Below are 19,994 nucleotides of genomic sequence, written 5' to 3' on the forward strand. Positions count from 1 at the left end.
AACACTGTGCTTCTGCATTGCTTAAAAATGTAAAACTACACTGCTGTGTAAAAGGCACAGAAATCATTCCGATTAAAGATAACAGTAAATAATTACCTGTAGGGATCATGGTGTCATCTACAGGCAGGTATGCCTCTGCTGAGATGCTTACTTCATGGTCATAAATGTCCGGTGCACCCTGAGAAGAAATGGAGAAGCAACATTGCTGGTTTTGTTATTCGAAATAGATGTTGTCTTGAATTAATGCTGACTTTCTGCACTTTAGCCAAAACCCTCAAAAAAGGGGGACTAAACTGTACCATTTCTTATCACTGGGGGTGATACCATTATTTTCTGTTCCTTTAGTATGTATCTTTTACCTAGAAATTGGTATATGGTGTATACAGGACCTTTAAAGCTTTACTCTAGAAGGTAACTATGGTCCAATTCCTTCCTTCCATCCATCCATTTTCTGTACTGTACAAGGCGGGGGACACTCTGGATGGGGCGCCAATCCATCACAAGGCACAATCGCACACACACATTCACTCGCTACGGACAATTTAGAGATGCCAGTCAGCCTACAACACATGGTCTAATTACAGTCAGGTCCATAAATATTGGGACAGTGACGCAGTTTTGGTAATTTTGCCTCTGTACACCACCACAGTGGATTTGAAATGAAGCAGTCAAGATGTGACTGAAGCGTAGACTTTCAGCTTTAATTCAAGGGGTTTAACAAAAATATTGCATTAACCGTTTAGGAATTACAGCCATTTTTTACACAGTTCCTCCATTTTTGTTAAACCCCTTGAATTAAAGCTACGCTTCAGTCACATCTTGACTGCTTCATTTCAAATCCACTGTGGTGGTGTACAGAGGCAAAATTACCAAAACTGTGTCACTGTCCCAATATTTATGGACCTGACTGTATGTACCTTAAATCTTTTTTTAAAAATACACTATATCCATGTTTCCTGGTGAAAGATAGCCTACACATTAAATCTATAAAATATAAAGGGCAGCAACAAGGAAAGGTACAGTTTAGTACCCTTCAGTGAGTAGTCACTGATTCATTATAAATCAAATGTGCTGAAATACAGGTAAACTCAGAAATGGGGTCACTGTCAGCTATTTATGGAAGGCATTGTATTTTTTCTGCATTTCATTAATTAGTTTAAATTGATATTGTTGTCATATTTAGGCTTTCAGCATTCTGGACACATTTATTACAGCAACTGTCTTGTCTCACCTGTCCAGCCAGGTTGAAATAAGAATGATTGGTCAGGTTGATTGGTGTAGTTTGGTCCGTTTGGGCACAGTACTGTACACTTAGTGTGTTTTCCTCCAGTGTGTAGGTAACAGAAACCTTTAGGTTGCCAGGATAACCCTCATCACCATCAGGACTAGTGTGGCTCAGTCTCACTCCATTAGGCACAGGCTCACAGCTCCACACAGCCTGAACATTACAGTCCAAGTGACAAAATATAACAAAACTACACACAGAGGAGTTGTTTCTAAATAAGACCAACACACAGTTTCAGACAAGAATGTTTATTTATTGTGTCCTAGACTAAATATAACCTAGGTCAGTTTACTTACCTTATCAAAGCCCCTGATGCCACCATGCAGGGAATTGGGTCCGTTATTGATAGCCAGCTTATACACTTTCCCCTCAATAACAAACTGACCCTTAGCAATACGGTTAGCAACTCGCCCTACCACAGCTCCAAAGTAGCGAGGATTAGTGAGATAACCTATAAATGTAAAAGAGTTCAAATCTTTCATTATGCAGTCTAATTTTACAGCAAGTTTGAACTTAATGTACATTATTAATGCTCCAGTAAGTTATGGCTCTGTAAAAAGTGTATACAGTGTAAGCCAAACAGTAATTTAAGTGTTACATTGTTGACTAAAGGACACAGGGAAAGAAACAACCTAAACTTTATACATTGTATAAGACAGTCTATTATGTATTGTGAAGCCTTTCATTTGTACTTCACCTGCAATTTGAACAAAAACCTCGACATTAGGAGGCTACACATTAAAGTGCATACTGTTAATGAAACTCAGATCCAAGTGATCATGAGTGCAGAGGATCTGAAAGATCATGTGATAAACAATATATAAAGATTCCTTCCAGTCATCCACCAAAACTGATTTACTAATGAAAAACCTGTGGTGAACTTACTTTCTAGATCATCAAAGCCTAACACTATATCCGCACTTTGTCCATTCCGGTCATGTGTTTTGATGGAGGTTATGACACAGCCTAGAGAGATGATTTCTGCACTGACACTCTTGGATCGCAGTGTCCACTTTTCAACAGAGCGCTGACCAGATCCTAAAGTTAACACATCTTTCTTCACCTCACACATCTCGGCATAAATCTGCGAACACAAATATTCTGTTTCTGAAGTCAGTCAGCTGTCGCAGCTCGCCGACAGCACAGCTCAAAATCTGAACCAGCTAGGGATGTGCCGACTCCTTGAACCGACTCTTTTAAGTGAACAACTGGAGCCGATTTGCATTTCTGAAGGGTTTTTTTGTCTGTTTGTTTTGTTTTGTTTTGTTTTGTTTTGTTTTCAGCGAGGATCTACATCCTGTAATGTTCTCACTGAAACCTGATCAGCATTCTGTATTCACGATATCACATACAGTGCACATCACAATGATGTACACTCACCATCTACTTTATTAGTACACATTCAGCACATTCAGCTAGGCAGTTGAACACGGGTGTGGGGTGGGGACAGACCAGGTGATTTTTTTTCTTCTAATCTTCACCTGCCCATGATATATGCTTGAGACTCTTCTGTGTGTGACTGAGGCAACATGTGCCACAAAAATATTAATGGACAAACGAGTGCGTAGTAGTCAGTCAATCAATGCAAATATGTAGCACTTTGCATGTGTTTAATACATGTAAAGTACTTTTGCATGTATTTACATAGGTTTTATGACAAATGCAATACTATGTATGATGCTGATAATAACAATGAGATTTTCAATTAAAATATAAACGATCGATGTGTAAAGACCAACCACTTTGGCTAATTTTGGGGAAATTGAGCTGGTTGGGAACCGAAAGAGTCGACTCTTATCGGTGAGTCAACAAATACTCACAGAAAAGGGCCGACATATCCATCAATGGAACGAGTCAGACTTTGAACACGTGACTAATTTACGTCACCATAACGCGACACTCTACTGTGTTGCAAATTCCCTTTACCTACTCCTTCGCATAGACATATAAATATATATGAACAGTATGTTATATATAAATATAACAGTATATTATAACATAACGGCATATTAAATATAAATAGTATTTATATGTCTATGTTCCTATCTATATTCAGACATACACTATTCTGCCAGTGTGGCAAAAACATCTGCATACTGATAAATCTGTTGGCGTATTCGGGTTCTGCACTGCACTATGCACTTTGGTACACGACTATAGCAAGAATTCTTACATACTATCTTAGATCACATAGGTCTAGAGTTAAAAGCTCAGACCCGTTCAAAAAAATTGTTGTAGTTAATTGTAGTCCAGCTTTAGATCCAGGACTTGAGTATATCTGAAGCAAGAATCACGAGTCTCATTTACCAGCCTTGTGTACACACCGCTTTGTGCCTAAACTAGTGATCGTTCGCTAGATCGTTCGATAGTCGACTCTTTAGGTGAACAATGCGAGCCGACTCACATTTCTAAAGAACCACTTTTTGGAAATAGTAAAGAGACAAATACAGTCACCGAGCACTTTATTAGGAACACCTGTACACCTACTCGTCCATGCAATTATCTAATCAGCCAACTGTGTGGCAATGTATAAAATCATGCAGATATGGACCAGCAGCTTCAGGTAATGTTCACATCAGCCACCAGAATGGGGAAATGTAATCTCACTGATTTTGTCCATGGCATGATTGTTGGTACCGGATGGGCTGGTTTGAGTATTTCTGTAAACGCTGATCTCCTGGGATTTTTGCACACAACAGTCTCTACAGTTTACTCAGAATGATGCAGAAAAGAAAAAACATCCCGTGAGCGAGAGTTCTGTGGACAGAAATGTCTTTTTGATGAGAGAGTTCAATGGAGAATGGCCAGACTGGTTCAAGCTGACAGAAACGCTACAGTAACTCAGATAAGCACTCTGTACAGTTGTGGTGAGCAGAAAAGCATCTGAGAATGCATAATGCATCAAACCTTGAGGCGGATGGGCTACAACAGCAGAAGACCACGCCATGTTCCACTTCTTTCAGCCAAGAACAGAAAGCTGAGGCTGCAGTGGGCACAGGTTCAACAAAACTGGACAGTTGAAGATTAGGGTGGAAAAAAATCACCTAGTCTTTTTCCAGTCTTGTCATATGATAGAAGAGAGCTGGCTGGTGGGTGAGCAAGCTGGTGGGGGAGAAATTACATAACTCGTTGGTAGGTCATCATTTAAATGATCATCTAATTGCATTGTGGACAGCCATTACAATGATTACATTAGTGTGATACAGGGTTAGATGAGTGTAGTACAAAAGAGGTAAAGTAGTATTTGTGTTATTTTTCTAAAAACTCTGATCACATATTTCTCTGTTAAAAAATAATACTTATACACTGGTTGTGTTAAAGGTAACACAAAATGAGTTGTCCTTAACTGGATGTACATTTGAATTGAAACACTACACGTTTACACAAATTTAGATATTTAATGCTACTTAAAAGTACTATCTTTTAGATATCCTCATTGTAATACATTATGAACCAGAGAGCTTTTCTCCAGTATTGAACCTGAAAATTTCCTCTTTTGTCACTCAACACATTGAAAACATTTGATAATAGATAAACACTTCTATATAATAAGTTAAAGTTTAATCTCATACCATACAAAAATTTAATATTAAAATATTTTATATTCTACTTAGAGTTTTCAGTAAACAACATTCAATATTTCAGTGCTTTCCATTTTCATATGGGATGGCAAACACATTTTCATATAGGCTGGAATTACCTACAGGAAAATCTACCTTCTGCCTTCCCAAGGTAGCAGAGCAGAGCAGAGTACATGAATTTTTACAGGTGAGCTGCTTTGCATGTGGCACAACAAAATAGATGCACAACTCAAATGACCTAAGCTTGCCACGAAAGGTCCAGCTGACTGGAGGAAGGGAGGGAGAGGGAGAGGGAGAGATTTTTACCTCTTTCCTGAAGATCCTTTTTTAGCTGTATTATAACCTATTTTCAGCTGCTCTGTGTAACAGCCTGCAGAGTTGCAAACACCCCAAATCATACAGTAAATAGTTAGAAGTTTAATATGATATGGCCACTAAAAAATGTTCTGGTCGCAATGTCTTTCACTCATTACTACAGATCCCTTTTACCAGAAATTCCAAATTCACATCCTGCAGGACAATATATGATATTGCTAATGGTTATATGTTGTCTGTCTGACATTACCTCATTACAACAGTGCTGACGTGCTTTGGCCTCTTTTTTGATTATTGTATTTATTTTACTATCTTGTATATGGTGAATTCTGGTAACCGGGGACAATATTTTCCTGACTCCTTCTGCTCTCCGGACCCGCCTGATTCATTCTTATGCCCTACTTTTATTTGGAGTCCTCATCATCTGAAAATCATTCGCTGCTACTGAGGATGGCCGACATGGACAGCCTAAAGATCATCATGAGATTACTGTGGATGGTACCACATAGAAACCATAAAGATGGCTGTGGATGTTCTTTCTTGGATAGCCTTAGGACTGCAATTGCTAAGAACAGTTTGCACTCAAGTATAATTGACTCATTAAACAGTTAATAACTTCAGATCAATACAACAGACTTTAAGTTATAACTATAATGAAATCAGAAATGACTCATGCTCATAAGTTGCTCATAAGTTCCTGTTTACACAACTGCACTTTTTGACTATATAGTACACAGTTATAGAAAGAGAAATTATTTATAATCACATTATCTGGTGTCACCCAGATGAGGATGGGTTCCCTTTTGCATGTGGTTCCTCTCAAGGTTTCTTCCTCATGTTGTCTCATGGAGTTTTTCCTTGCCACTGTCACCTCTGGCTTGCTCATTCGGTATAAATATAAAATTTATCCTGAATTTATGTGTTTCTGTAAAGCTGCTTTGTGACAATGTCCATTGTTAAAGGTGCTATATAAATAAAATTGAATTGAATCTTTTTAACCATTTTCTCAGAACAGCACAAAGCTTCCTGAAGTCTTCACAATGTTGTATAATCCTAGCAGAAGGTAAACTGTAGATAAGATTATCATACTCACAAAACAGATGGCCAACTATTTAGCTTTCTTTGTTCCAAAATATTTTTTCTGCATATATGGTTTGTGTCCACTTGTACCCTTAGAGTGAAGAGTCATTGCAAATCAATACAAAGTTATTCTGTCTCACCACCTTTATCCTATGATTTAATATTTCTATCCTGATGGGAGTGGTGTCTTCCAGAATAACAATGCCCTCATCCACAGGGCACAAGGGCTCACTTAATGGCTGAGTGTGAAAATTATGCGAACCATATGCTATTTCATTTGCAGTCACTAGATCCCAACACATTTGAACACCTATGGGAGATTATGGACTAATGTGTTAGACCAACTGAGGGAATATCTTTTGGGAGAATGGTGATCATCCCTCAAGTAGAGTTCCAGAGACTTTTACAATCTATGACGATGTTCACTGATACTCCTCTGGTGGCTTGGCCCAACACCTTAGTTAGCCATCTCTAGTTAAAGGTAGATAACCCCTTGGAATAAAACAGCTGCCGTTATCTTGGAAAAGATATCTTGGACAGGCTGAACTCCAAATTGAACTGATCGACTAGAAGTGTATTTAGATTGTGAATCAAAAGTAAAGGGTTAAGGTAGAATTTTAGCTTGCTGGTGAGTTAACTGTTTAAGATACTGTTTATTATTGTTTATTGTATCTTTAACTTGATCAGGTTTATCTCAGCTGATGTTAATATTTGAAATTATATGTGTCTGGGGTGGTTACACACTAGTTTGGTTTGAGGACAATTGACATAATTCGTTTGGTATGTTTATCATGATGTAACTTGCAATAGCTAAAATTAGACTTAGGCCATAACCGTGTCTCCAAGTCAAGGATACAGACAAGGTAGGCTGCATTTCTCTGCTGTCCTGGAGAACGGGCTGTCCCATTGTAAAGCATCCTGCAAATACAACTGAGAAATGTAACTTTGTTTCTGAGAATTACAAGGAGTTGTATCCTTGCATTCCTTTGGTCGCTGAAAATCGTTTGCATGCATTCTAAGTTTTGAAAAACCTAAAGCAGGAATCAAGTATAAATCAAAGTTTCATAAGTCAAAATATGCCCCATTATTGCTAGTAGAGAATGTCTGTATAGTTAATGCTTCCTATAGGTGACTTAAATGAGTTGCACTTGTTGCACTACGCTAGTAGATCACAACATGCTTAGGATACTTGAATGTGAATTACCAAACATTGAAGAGAAGCTTTTGTAAACAGGTTCTAGCACAGACTTCATACACATAAATTGGTTTACAACTGTGTATAGCCCTTTTCAATATGGTGGTTGCATTGATGCATTGCATCAACAAATGCAGGATCTACTGTGTGGTGTCAGTAGACAGTGCTACCTTGAACTTCTTAGGGTAAGAAATGAAAAATAACAAATTAAATAAGAATCAGACTGCTTTTGTAAATTTTCTACAAACGTTTCTTCAAGAGGGTGGGGTTGAATGAACTTGCACATTCTATGAATATATGCATTTCAGTTTTTTCATATATCTATATGAAATTTTTCATATTTCATATTTGAGTACGACATTTATTTTATGACACTTTTCTAAAGTGTCTTGTGAAATGTGAATCGAACAGCAGGTCATCAGGAAGCGGTCCATGACAGAGAAATAACCAATGAAGAGTATGTTTTTTTCAGACCACACCTCACTGGCCACGCCCCCGCATCGCGGTTCGCTTGTACATGTCGTTGGGGCGTGGCTAAGCAAGATCAAGTTCAAAGAGGGAAAGGAACTGCGAACGTCACGCTGGATATTTTAACTGCACAAGATGGCGGAGCGCAGTGGACGGAGAAATCGGGATTTCTTGGGGACAAATCATATAAGTAACAGTTTTGACGAAGGTAACAAGAAAACGGAAATATAAGCTGGAGTTCTGTGTGTAGTTTGATACTGTATTGGTTTGATTTGTGAGCGTTTTGCTGAGAGAAGTGGAAAGTTGTCAGTGTGTGAGAGTAAAGTAAGTTATTGAGAAAGTTTTCACCAGGTTCACTCGTGTCTTACTGAGTAGTCAGCTGTAACGTTAGCTAACCGCTTGCTCTGCCTCGACACACACACCGACAGGTTTCTGCAGCTCATGTCTCACTGCGGCGGTGTTTTGTGCCTGTGTTTGGAAATGGAAATGTACTTAGGAGGAATATGAAGCTTGTATCTCTGGAGGAGCTTCACCAGCTTCTCCACCAGCTCTCTAACGGTTTTTTGGTGTATTCAGTAATGTGTGTCAAGAGTTTGCTGTTCTCAGCTACTTTACACACTTCAAGCGAAGTCTCAGGGTTTTAACACGCCGGTTTATGTAAAAAGGTCAATGTCTTTACTTTTCGGGGTGTTTAGTTGAGTGTGTTAAGAGTTAAGATAGTTTCGAAATAGTCCGAAAATAACAAATGTGACTCGAGCTAGGCAAACTGATACTGCAGTTTATACTGTGTGTGTTTGTGTGCGTGTGTGTGCGCAGTAAACTGGCACGTCCAGTCCAGATGAAGATTTCGTCTCAGCGGCCCTCGTGTTTTTCCCTCTCTTCTAAAGTACCAGTCTGTTTCAGAAAGAGTTTAATTTTGTTTGTTGACATTACTGTGAGTGGTGGGGATGATTCTGCGTGATATTTACCGTCACTGTAGCAGTGATGTGAGTGTTTCTGAAGCTCGGGTTGCTGGTACACAGCGCTTATAAGGCGAGCTGTTTTCTTTGCCTTGTCCTTGGCTTTGCACTGACACTCGAACCCCGACTGACTGCGGATGAAGGGACGCGCTGGGAACTGAGACCAGGGTTTGCTTAGTGTTTGTGTTTGTGTCCTCCGAGAGAAATAAATGGCTGAATTTAGCGGCGGAGGCTGAGAGTGTGCGGGTTTGTGGCGGCTAAAGCGCGGGGTTTAGCGCGAGCCTGCGCGAGCCGGGAATAGAAAGTGGAGCAGCCGAGCCACAGTATAAACATCCCAAGAGCTCGATAGTAAGCCCTGCTTCACCATGGGCCTTGCTTACAGAGCAACTCTAGTGCAGTTATGAAGTGATGTACCAAAAACACGATCGAAACTTGCTCTTATTATTATGATCAGATTGTAACAACCTGATTCCCTGCTGAAAAATTCTAGCTTAGTCTGACTCTGACCTGCTGCCGAAACACAGGCCGAGCTGGTAGGACTGGTAGACCTGAAACTGAGTTACTGCTACTAATGCTCCATTATAGACATTTCAAGAATACAACACGTCATTAGAAAACTTTAGTAAAGATGGTCTACCAGTTTAAACACATCAGTGTGTGTTTTGGCAGCTGGTAGTTCAGACCAGGCTGGATTTTTCAGCAGGGGAAAGACATTATACTGGAGTCTGGTACCATGACCATGAACTAAGGTCATGGCTTATTTGATTGCCAAGTGTGAACCCACATCACTGTGAACAAACAAGCAGAAAAAGGAAGAGTAGCTCATCTTTATCTGTGTATGAAAATAAAAGCAGCTCGAAGAAGGACTGTATTACATGCTAAATAAATATTTGCAAGTAAAACAACTTAAGGTTATAGTTTGCTAATGTTGTGAGTCTGGTCTTAAAGGAAACAATCAACCTTAAATGAGATGCATATTAATCTTTATAATTAACATGTGATGTTCAATGGCATCAAGTATTCATTTTGTAATGAAATTTTGAGCTAACCTTAAGTTTAAACATGTTGGTCTGTTTTCATTTTAGTTAATTCAATTCAATTTTATTTGTATAGTGCTTTTAACAATGGACATTGTCACAAAGCAGCTTTATAGAAATAAATGGAGTCACAAAAATATATATTGTAAATACGTGAATTTATCCCTAATGAGCAAGCCAGAGGTGACGGTGGCAAGGAAAAACCTCCCTCAGACAATATGAGGAAGAAACTTTGAGAGGAACCAGGCTCAAAAGGGAACCCATCCTCATCTGGGTGCAATGGATAGTGCAATTATAAATAAATCCCTTCTGTTATTGTGTACTATATGGACAGATAGTGCAATTGTGCAACCAGTAAATTCATCAGTTTTTGCAAGAAGTCCGGTTGGTTAAAATCTATCCACTGTCCACTGATGGAGTCTTGAGTACGAAGGTGCTCGTGGCAACTGCAGCCCCAAGCCATTACAGTACAGCTCCCCATATGTGATCCCCAAGCCATCTCCACAGCCCCCAGGTGGCACTATCCCCAGCAATCCAAATGGTTCTTCAGGCAGTCCATATGGGGCCACCCCCAGCAGCAGCGAGCGAACTCACCCGATGAGAACTCCAACCAGAAGTGGAAAACAGATTAGTGTTAATAGAGATTTTCATCATAAACCTGAAGTTATGAGATTATATAGTTGAGGGCAACCTTTTTTTTTTTTTTTTTTTTTTTTTTTTTGCTACCCAATGCTAGTAAACCAATAACTTTGCTACTTGTAATGGCACTACTGAAAGAAATCTTACTATTTTGTGACTCAGACTTTCTTGTAGTCCTGGAGTTTCCTCATTAGCAGATTACTCAAGTGCATTTGAACACAGTGATGGACTTCTTGACTATATCTATATCTTTTTTTTACAGTCATTAGATTATTTTGTTCATGTACTTGAACACATGTCACTATATGCATACTTATTTATTGGTTGTGTTCTCTGGACAAGCAAGTCTGTCGGACTAAGTGTCTTGCTACTGTGAACCAGCCCATAATGTCCATGGTTTTGAGAACAGGAATATGGGTTGTTGGAGTAGCCCTTTTTTAAAATGTTGAGGCGCACTGGCTTAATCGAATATGAACAACCATTTTATCCCTTTCAGACTGTCATGACTTCTTCAGTGCTCAGCAGATGCTTTTGATCCTCTGGAAGCAAGTGAAGGACTGCATAGTTATTAATATGCACTTGGCCTCATTTGAATTATGTCTTCTATAAATAAACTCTCTCTGTTGCATGTATGGCTCTGTGCCTTTCTGTTACATTACCAGCATTAGGTTCAAGTCAGTCTTTTATATTTATATTGTTATGCTATCTATGTACACATATACAGTGGGAATAATGTTGTGGCCAGGACTGGTGCAATACAGGAACACTCTACAGTTTCAGAAAAAAAAGTTTCCATTGTTAACCATGCAACACCTGATTTATTTATGACCATATTTATGCCAACTAAACTTTTGTATATCTTATTATGTACACAGATATGACTGGGGTAGAGGAGGTGCCACTGTATCATCCGTCTCATGATTCAGGCAGGGTGGATGAGTTAAGCCCCGACACAAACGAAGTTGCTCCGTGTGCAGTGGAGGAAGATCTCAAACCTGAGGAGGAAGAGCTAGTCACAGAAGGAGCTCGGCCGATACAGATAGTTGTTGCAAATGAAGACGACCATAAATTTGAATTAGATGCTGAGGCATTGGAGAAGATCCTAATGCAAGATCATATCAAGGACCTCAATGTGGTTGTGCTCTCTGTTGCTGGTGCTTTTCGCAAGGGCAAATCCTTCCTGCTAGACTTCATGCTACGCTACATGCACAATCAGGTTAGCTATGCATGCTCCAGCATGTTATGCTCATGCCCCTAAAATCATCTGTATGCTGTCAGTAAGTCTGGCCCTCATCTTCACTGGCATGTCATGACTGCTTCCTTGAAGTGCAAAACCAGCCTGGCCTGTTAATGTTCTTCCATATAAAAGAGCAGTTATAAGCATTCAGATCTCTTGTTCTTGTCGTATTCTGTAGTCATCTGAATCATGGATGGGAGGTGATGATGAGCCACTAACAGGTTTCTCCTGGAGGGGGGGTTGTGAGAGAGAGACAACAGGAATACAGGCCTGGAGTGAAGTGTTTGTGGTGGAAAAGACTGATGGCAGTAAGGTGAGGTGTTCCTCATTTACTCATCATCTATTTGTATAACAACTTGTTTTGTCCTCAATTAGTGTCTAATCAAAACTTCTTACTCCTCAGGTTGCTGTCCTGCTGGTTGACACACAGGGAGCTTTTGACAGTCAGTCCACTATTAAAGACTGTGCTACAGTTTTTGCCCTCAGCACTATGACCAGCTCCATACAGGTATGTTTATGATGGGCAGAGAAAAGTTCACCTACCTTGTGTACTCAGGCATGTTTACAAGTCCTTACGATTACTGGGTGTGTGTTTACTAATGTCTTTGCAATGTGTTCCATTTGTTTGCCCTAGGTTTATAATCTTTCACAGAATATTCAAGAAGATGACCTGCAGCATCTCCAGGTATGTGATATGCATATGTGTAGCCACCTGGGAAAACCCTTGGTCAGATTTCCACATTTTCTAGTATATACAGTTGTGGCCATAAGTTTACATATGCCTGGCAGAATCTGCGAAATGTTAATAGTTTTTTTTAAAAAAAAGAGGGATCATAAAAAATTGTATTTTGTTTTATATTTAGTACTGCCCTGAATAAGCTATTTCACATAGCAGATATTTACATATAGTCCACAAGACACAATAATAACTGAATTTTCGCAAATGAGCCAATGCAAAAGTTTACATACACTCGATTCTTAATACTGTGTTGTGTTACCTGGATGATTGACTGTTTGTTTTGTGATAGTTGTTCATGAGTCCCTTGTTTGTCCCGAGCAGTTAAACGACCCACTGTTCTTCAGAAAAATCCTCCAGGTCCTGCACCTTATTTCCTTTTCCAGCATCTTCTGCATATTTGACCCCTTTCCAACAGTGGCTATATGATTTTCAGATCCATCTTTTCACACTGAGGACACCTGAGGAACTCGTACACAACTATTAGAAAAGAAGGCAAAATGATACATTAGGACCCATGGGGATGTAAAGTTTTGAACTGGATGATCGGTGTAAATTGTTATTATTTTGTTTAAAGATCTTATTTTTTTTGTTTAGTACTACCCTTCAGAAGCTACATAAGATATTTACATGTTTCCCAAAAGCAAAATAATAACAATTTACACCAATCATCCTGTTCAAAATTTTACACCGCCCTGGCTTTTAATGTATCGTGTTGCCTTCTTGAGCATCAGTGAATGTTTGCACCTTTTGTAATAGTGGAACATGTTTGGGGCTCATAGTTCTAGGGAAGAGGAATTTTAATGTTACAGCATACTGAACAATTGTCCAAAAACTGTTGGTTTCTGACAGGATTCACTGACCGGTGTGTGTGTGTGTGTGTGTGTGTGTGTGTGTGTGTGTGTGTGTGTGTGTAAAACACATTTTGTCATGTTATGATCTCTTCTGTATGTCAGATTGGAACAGGACATGTACCATTTTCACTGTGTCTTTCTCCACCGGCATTTCCAGCCCCTAGTTGTAACTGTGTACAATTGAGTATGTGCCCTATTAAGTGAATTCAATAAAAATTAGGGAGGCACAGTGATGCACCCGGTAATGTTGCTGCCTCTCAGGTCTAAGGTCCTTGGATTGAGCTTGGGTTACTGTTTGTGTGGAATTTCACTTGCAGTCACAGTGTCTGCATGGGTTTCCTTTGGGTTCTCCAGTTTCCTCCCACCTCCCAAAAAATGCTGCTAGATGGACTGGTTACTCAAAATTGTCCTTAGGTGTAAATGTGTGTGTGCATGGTGCTGTGATGTCCCATCCAGAGTGTATTCCTGCCCAGTGTTCCTGGGATTTTCATTTGCCAATTTAGTGGGTATGTCTAGTTTATACCTAATCCTACTATGTAGCGAAAGATCAGAGCTGCAGTCAGCATCTATAATGGATGAAACTGTAGAAAATGACCAGTAAGTGCAGATATGGATCATACTGACTGCTGTGAGACTGTAGGGAGACTGTGGAGAGTCTACTCCCTTCTTTCAGTGCATCCGAGCCTCTCTCAAAAGCTACTCAACGTCTTATTCACACAGTGCAGTGGTATCAAGAGGGGCATTGTAATCAAAAAATATTTTCATGAATTCAGCCTTCCCCCTCAAATGCAAGGAGTTACACATCTAATTCCAAATCAGGAAACTCATTAATGCCTCAGGTGATTAGAATTTGAATGCTACAAATTCACAAATTTGTAGCAATTAATTATTATTCAATTGCTTGGTTGAATCAAAAGGCTCTGTGCGTTTGTAAGCTTCAGTCAGGGTTAAATGCTGTCCTGCTAACTATGTTATCTATATTATGTTGTAAGACAAAAAAATGATAGCTAGCATTAGTTCTGAAGCACTTGTAGCTTGGGTCTCTCCAGCTTTCTGCACTCTCTTAGCCTGAGAGTGCACCATTGATTGCAATGGTAGAACCAGAATATTTGGTCAAATTATTCTTGAATGTCCACGCATGTTGACTAATTTATCATTAAAAGTTTACATTACCATTGTTACCAGTGTTAGCAAAGCCGCACTAGCAGTAAAAGAATCTGAGCTTGGTTACTGAGTGGGCAGTCAAAACCATTCCACTTTTATTTAAATCTGACATGATTTAGGAATAATCCTGCTGCTAGGAATAATCCTGGTGCCTACCAGTCTATTTTATATATGTCCTTTTTTTTTTTTTTTTAATTTTATTTTATTATTTATTTATTTTTTTTTAGCTTTTTACAGAATATGGTCGCTTGGCAATGGAGGAGGTCTATGAAAAACCATTTCAGGTAAACATATTGATTTGTACATTGGACGGGTTACAACTTGTTCCTGTTCAGCAAATGAATTGATTTTCATGCTTATTCTCAGTTTATTTAAGATGTTTGATTCAGCTGATTTGAATGATTTTCTGTTTTTCAGAAACTGCTGTTTCTGATCAGAGACTGGTGTTACCCCTACGAGCATGAATATGGACTTGATGGAGGAAATCGCTTCTTGGAACGGCGACTGCAGGTGAGTTCTGGAGAGAAAATTGGTTTTGTTGTGCATTCAGAAGTTATACTGTGTGCAAAAGTGTTTGTGTTGATTGTTTAGGTGAAACAGAATCAGCATGAAGAGCTACAGAACGTGAGGAAGCACATCCACTCGTGTTTCTCAAGCATCGAGTGTTTTCTGCTGCCTCACCCAGGCTTGAAGGTTGCAACTAACCCCTACTTTGATGGCAGACTGAGAGGTTGGAATATTCTTCCTTACTTAAAAAAAAAAAAAAAAGCAAACATACCCAAAAACTGTGGTTTAATCTTGCAGTACTTTTGCAGATATTGATGATGATTTTAAGGAGGAGCTGCAGAACCTGGTGCCTTTGCTACTGTCCCCTGAGAACCTGGTTGAGAAAGAGATTAATGGGGCCAAGGTGACATGCAGGGATCTTCTGGAGTATTTCAAGGTTAGGCTTATTTTATAAACCTAAAAGCATAATTTGCATTGTATTTGCTGTTACAAACATGTAGTACACACCTTGTTCTAAATCAAGAAATCTGGACTTGAGCTATAGTCTCTTGTTGAGAATTTGCCACTTACCCAAGGGGCTCCATGAGTTACCAACAATCCACTTATAGTATTACAAGACCATGGAATCCTAAAGTTCTGTGTGACTTTTTAGTAAAAACTGATTAATGTTTGACTTGATGGTGCGTTGGATAGCATTACTGCCTCACAGCGTCACGTGTTCACATGGGTTTCCTCCGGGTTCTCCAGTTTCCTCCTACTATCCAAAAAGCTTGCAGGTTGGCGGATTGGTTGTGCTAAATTGCCCATGGGTAATAAGTGTGTGAATGTGTGTGCATTGTGCCATGTACTGGCGTCCCAGTTCGGGTGAAATCTCCTGCTTTGTGCACAGTGTTGCTGGCTCCGGATCCACACCGGATCTGCCACCCTGACTAGGATAAAGCAATTACTGAAGATGGATGAATGAATAATGGGTTAATGTTATAAATGTATAATATTGTTTAAAAGTATACAAAAATGAATAGTTGAAATGTTGTGTCTACGTTGTCGGTCAACACAATCACAATCTTAATCACATAATTGATTCTAATAATTGATTCATAATTGATTCTAATGTCTTGATTACCTAATTAACTACATAGAAAATTGGCTCTGAAAAAGTGTATACAGTATTGTGTTTCCAAATAATGGGCATCTAAAGTTCTCACTTGGGGGAAATATTCATAATCATTAATTGTGATTAATTTCAGAAATGCATTTCCAGTCAAACTAAACATCTAATCTGCTCTGTGTTTGTATTTAGGCATACATAAAAATCTACCAAGGTGAGGAACTCCCTCATCCAAAGTCCATGTTGCAGGTATGCTGCTAATATGCTAAAGTTCAGCTGTAACCAGAGATGATATGATTGGTGAATGCCCACTGCATAAAATATGAATAGGTAGTACATAATGCTCAATAAAGTGGCGATAAGTCCTTTCCTCTCTGATAAATACATCCAATCACTATGTTAGTTAAGATGTTACCAGAAAATGCCAGAGACTTAAAGTGTCACAGATATAGAGTGCTATTGGTTATGGAGCATTGTTATTTGAACCAAAGACCACATATTTGCATTTTTTGTAGAATGTTAATAGCTATTTCAAATCATTGTTGGAAAGATCATATTGTTGGTCCATTTCTGGTATATGGGTCACTGCCCATTCAGGTAGATAGGAACTGGGTCTTGTATGACTGAAAATAACTGCCCGGGCATGCTGCCAAGATGGCCGCCACGTGGACATACTTTACTAGAAGGTCTTTGCTGTAATCTGACTGTTTTGATTATTTCAAATCTCACTCACTGTGCTTTTAACCTCTAGGCAACTGCTGAAGCCAACAATTTGACAGCTGTGGCTGGGGCAAAGGACACTTACAGCCGGACCATGGAGCAGGTAGATGTTTTTCTGCTGTTTTTACTGTTTTTAAACTATGTATATGGTAGCATATGACTTCAAATAAACCACAAGATCTTAACTAAGCTTTTATAAAAGTAGTCCTAAGAAGGATAGAGACTTAATTTCTCTCTTAAAAGAGCTGGAATTTGATGTGACGAGGTCACCTAGATAACTCAAAATAGTGTGAGGCCATTGCACTAAAATAGAAGGTTTTAATGTGGCCTAGATATCTAAATCTCAAGCACTGAACCACACTGAGTGTTCCTTATCTGAGTTGGGCCTTCAGTGACATTTTAACAATTGGATTTTGGTACTTAAGGCTTCTTTCTTCCTCCTGTTCCCCATGTGTAGATATGTGGTGGAGACAAACCATACATTGCACCAGTTGACCTCCAGCGCTATCATGATGAGCTGAAGCAAACCTCTGTCCAGCAGTTCCGTGCTGTTAAGAAAATGGGAGGAGCCGAGTTTAGCCGACGATACCAGGAACAGCTGGAGTCTGAGCTTGATGAAGTTTATGCTAATTTCATCAAGCACAATGAAAGCAAGAACATTTTCTATGCAGCAAGAACGCCTGCAACATTGTTTGCTGTCATGTTCGCTGCCTACATAGTCTCCACAGTAACAGGGTTCATCGGCTTATCGATGATCGCTGCCCTGGCCAGCCTTGTAATGGGGGTGTCCTTGATGTCACTGTGTGCGTGGGCGTACGTGAGATATTCAGGCGAATATCGAGAAGTTGGCGTAGCTATAGACCTTACAGCAGAGGCCTTGTGGGAGCAGGTGGGTGGAGCACTATCTTTATTATTTTTTAACTCTGACAGTAAAACTAAGATGTGCTTATTAATTTTAGAAACAAGAAAAAGTGTCCACAATGTAAAGTCCAAGCTTTTAGTCAAGACTATATTTGTGCATGTGGTAAATATTAGTTATTTTGGTTATTTGAATTCAGAAACCTTATAGCTTCATTGTGTAACTTCATTGTTTTTTTTTTATGAAGAAGTAATAAGTGAAAAGCTATTAGTACATGCCTGTAGCTACTTTGTATGCCAGTCAAAAGCAGTGGTCAATTTGATCAGGCTGAGAAACTGATTAAACTATTGACTTAACTAAACTATAGAGCAGTTGTCAACCAATTATCAGGCAACATTTAATGTATATCAGAAAACATGGAATTACTCTATGCTCTTGAGGGGTAAATGTTAAGGATGATCACCTGAGATATGAGGGCCAGGTGTAATTACATGGTGTACGTTTAGACCCAGCCAGGGAAGTACTCGGATCATGTTCTCCAAGTGTCCTCCCTACTGTAGGTTAAGGAGTCCTGGTTTATTTTAGCATCACTGCATTGCTGCTGAAAGAAGCTACACTATTCATGCCTCCTCTCAGTCCTGACTTTCCTTCTTGTACAATGGATATAAAAAGTCTACACACCCCTGTTAAAATGGCAGGTTTTTGTGAAGTAAAAAAATGACACCTAAGATAAATCAGATCTTTTCCCAGCTTTAATGTGCAATTGCAAAGTATACAAATAAAGTGAAAAACTATCAGAAACATTTATTGTCTGGGGTGGGGGGCATGTGCTTCACTACCATCAGATTAACTGATTACATTTTGCCATTGATCCAAACATGGTCAAGGTATTTTTAAGGGTATTTGAGGCATACAAATTAGAAACAAGAAGAACTAGACTTGCTGGCAGTGGAGGCATCCTCGTCAACACCGCTGGCACCAAATTCTACCTGTTATACTTCTGCTGTGCAGAGGTTTGTGCCAAAGTAAAGACTGTCAAACCCCTCCTGAACTAAAGCGCTTCCTTCCACAATCTTTATATTTTTCCACTTCTATATTAATGGTTCTCAATTGAGACGACAGTAATTCCCTCTTATTTCTCTCCCAGATTTTCCCCATTTGTGCACTCATAGTATGCTTTTTGCCTTCTTTCTCTTGTTGTCTTTATCTTTAATTCTCTTCAGGTGCTGAAGCCATTGACCGAACAATACATGGAGGAAAATATCCGCCAGACTGTAGTTAACTCTATAAGAGCCAGTCTGACTGAACAAGTGACGCAAACTGCAAAGTTAAAAACTAACTGACAGCTTGCTATGTCTCATGTCTCTCCTGTTCAGTGTGTACAGAATGTGTTTTTGCACAGTTTTATTGTGGACTCTTGTACCCTTAGGTTGAAAAATTAAAACCAAAGTTTACAACCCAGACTAGACATGATGTACACGTTTAGTGAGTGACTAAAGCTCCGTCACTATAATGTAACAAAACACATGCATACCTCTGTGGGTTTTTTCTTCTTTTTCTTTTATAAGTAGTCATAAAAAATCTATCAGAAAAAAGTTTCATCCATTTTACCAATTTCAGTTAATGCCTGGGTCCTTTTAGGTTTATTCATTCATTGTTATGTGTTTGAATTTAGATTTGTCCCATTTGAATGTTGCTGACATCAGGAATACTGCAGCAGTGCAATGTCTGCTCACTACCAGAATTTTTAATTGTTTAAAAACTGACTCTTTCAGTAAATGCACTACTGCAGATTGTAAAGCCATGCATAACTGCTCTATACCAGTTTCCTCGCTCTACAATTTAAATTGTATCATAACCCCCAGCATGTACATGAATGTATAAATATAATTTTTTATTATATTTCTAGAAATCGGGTGGGGCGGGTTAGTTCAGTGTGAGTAATTAGAGATTGTTCTATACTGTATGTGAATTCCTCTGCTCACTTATTGCCACATACTTGTCACATCATACACAGCCCTACACTGGTATGTGTGGGATAACTTGCTTTGTCTGCCTTTTAAGGATGTGTTGTAATTTATTTTTTAAGTGATTAAAAATATTTAAATAACTTTCCTGTTTTATTTTTAACGATTATCCACAAGGTTAGACTTGCTAAGCGTTTCAGGCATGTATTGAATCAGTTCATATACTGCCAGGATGTTTGAGTGTGCAAAAAAAGTTTCTGCAGCCGTTAGGGTTTCAGTTAGT

General features: G+C 39.1%; 2 protein-coding genes across 2 annotated transcripts in view; one reads left to right on the forward strand and one right to left on the reverse strand.

Annotated features, from left to right (window-relative positions):
* Nucleotides 1–2,470, reverse strand: part of galm (galactose mutarotase) — a 3,652-nt gene extending 1,182 nt beyond the window's left edge. The window contains exons 1-4 of the mRNA XM_026935656.3: nt 2,171–2,470; nt 1,582–1,736; nt 1,232–1,438; nt 97–178 (exon numbers count right to left, since the gene is read on the reverse strand). Coding sequence (XP_026791457.3) covers nt 97–178; nt 1,232–1,438; nt 1,582–1,736; nt 2,171–2,357 — 631 coding nt within the window. The 5' untranslated portion in view covers nt 2,358–2,470. The remainder of the gene's footprint in view (nt 1–96; nt 179–1,231; nt 1,439–1,581; nt 1,737–2,170) is intronic.
* A 5,520-nt stretch (nt 2,471–7,990) lies between these two features.
* Nucleotides 7,991–19,854, forward strand: atl2 (atlastin GTPase 2). The gene is made up of 13 exons (XM_026941539.3): nt 7,991–8,132; nt 11,435–11,775; nt 11,975–12,109; nt 12,200–12,304; nt 12,431–12,481; nt 14,778–14,834; nt 14,968–15,060; nt 15,142–15,280; nt 15,366–15,493; nt 16,358–16,414; nt 16,917–16,988; nt 17,343–17,774; nt 18,968–19,854. Exons 1-13 carry the CDS (start codon nt 8,060–8,062, stop codon nt 19,085–19,087), a joined length of 1,803 nt encoding a protein of 600 aa, XP_026797340.1. The 5' UTR covers nt 7,991–8,059; the 3' UTR covers nt 19,088–19,854.
* The last annotated feature ends 140 nt before the right edge of the window (nt 19,855–19,994 follow it).

The sequence above is a fragment of the Pangasianodon hypophthalmus genome, chromosome 3, assembly GCF_027358585.1.
Source record: "Pangasianodon hypophthalmus isolate fPanHyp1 chromosome 3, fPanHyp1.pri, whole genome shotgun sequence".
In the NCBI taxonomy this organism is placed as follows: domain Eukaryota; kingdom Metazoa; phylum Chordata; class Actinopteri; order Siluriformes; family Pangasiidae; genus Pangasianodon; species Pangasianodon hypophthalmus.

Bases quoted from the DNA above. Each gene is read 5' to 3' on its own strand.
- atl2 (XM_026941539.3), top strand. From the start codon at position 8,060: ATGGCGGAGCGCAGTGGACGGAGAAATCGGGATTTCTTGGGGACAAAT. The intron at 12,305-12,430 runs GTATGTTTATGA...TGTTTGCCCTAG, and splicing joins CTATGACCAGCTCCATACAG to GTTTATAATCTTTCACAGAA. The intron at 17,775-18,967 runs GTGGGTGGAGCA...AATTCTCTTCAG, and splicing joins CAGAGGCCTTGTGGGAGCAG to GTGCTGAAGCCATTGACCGA.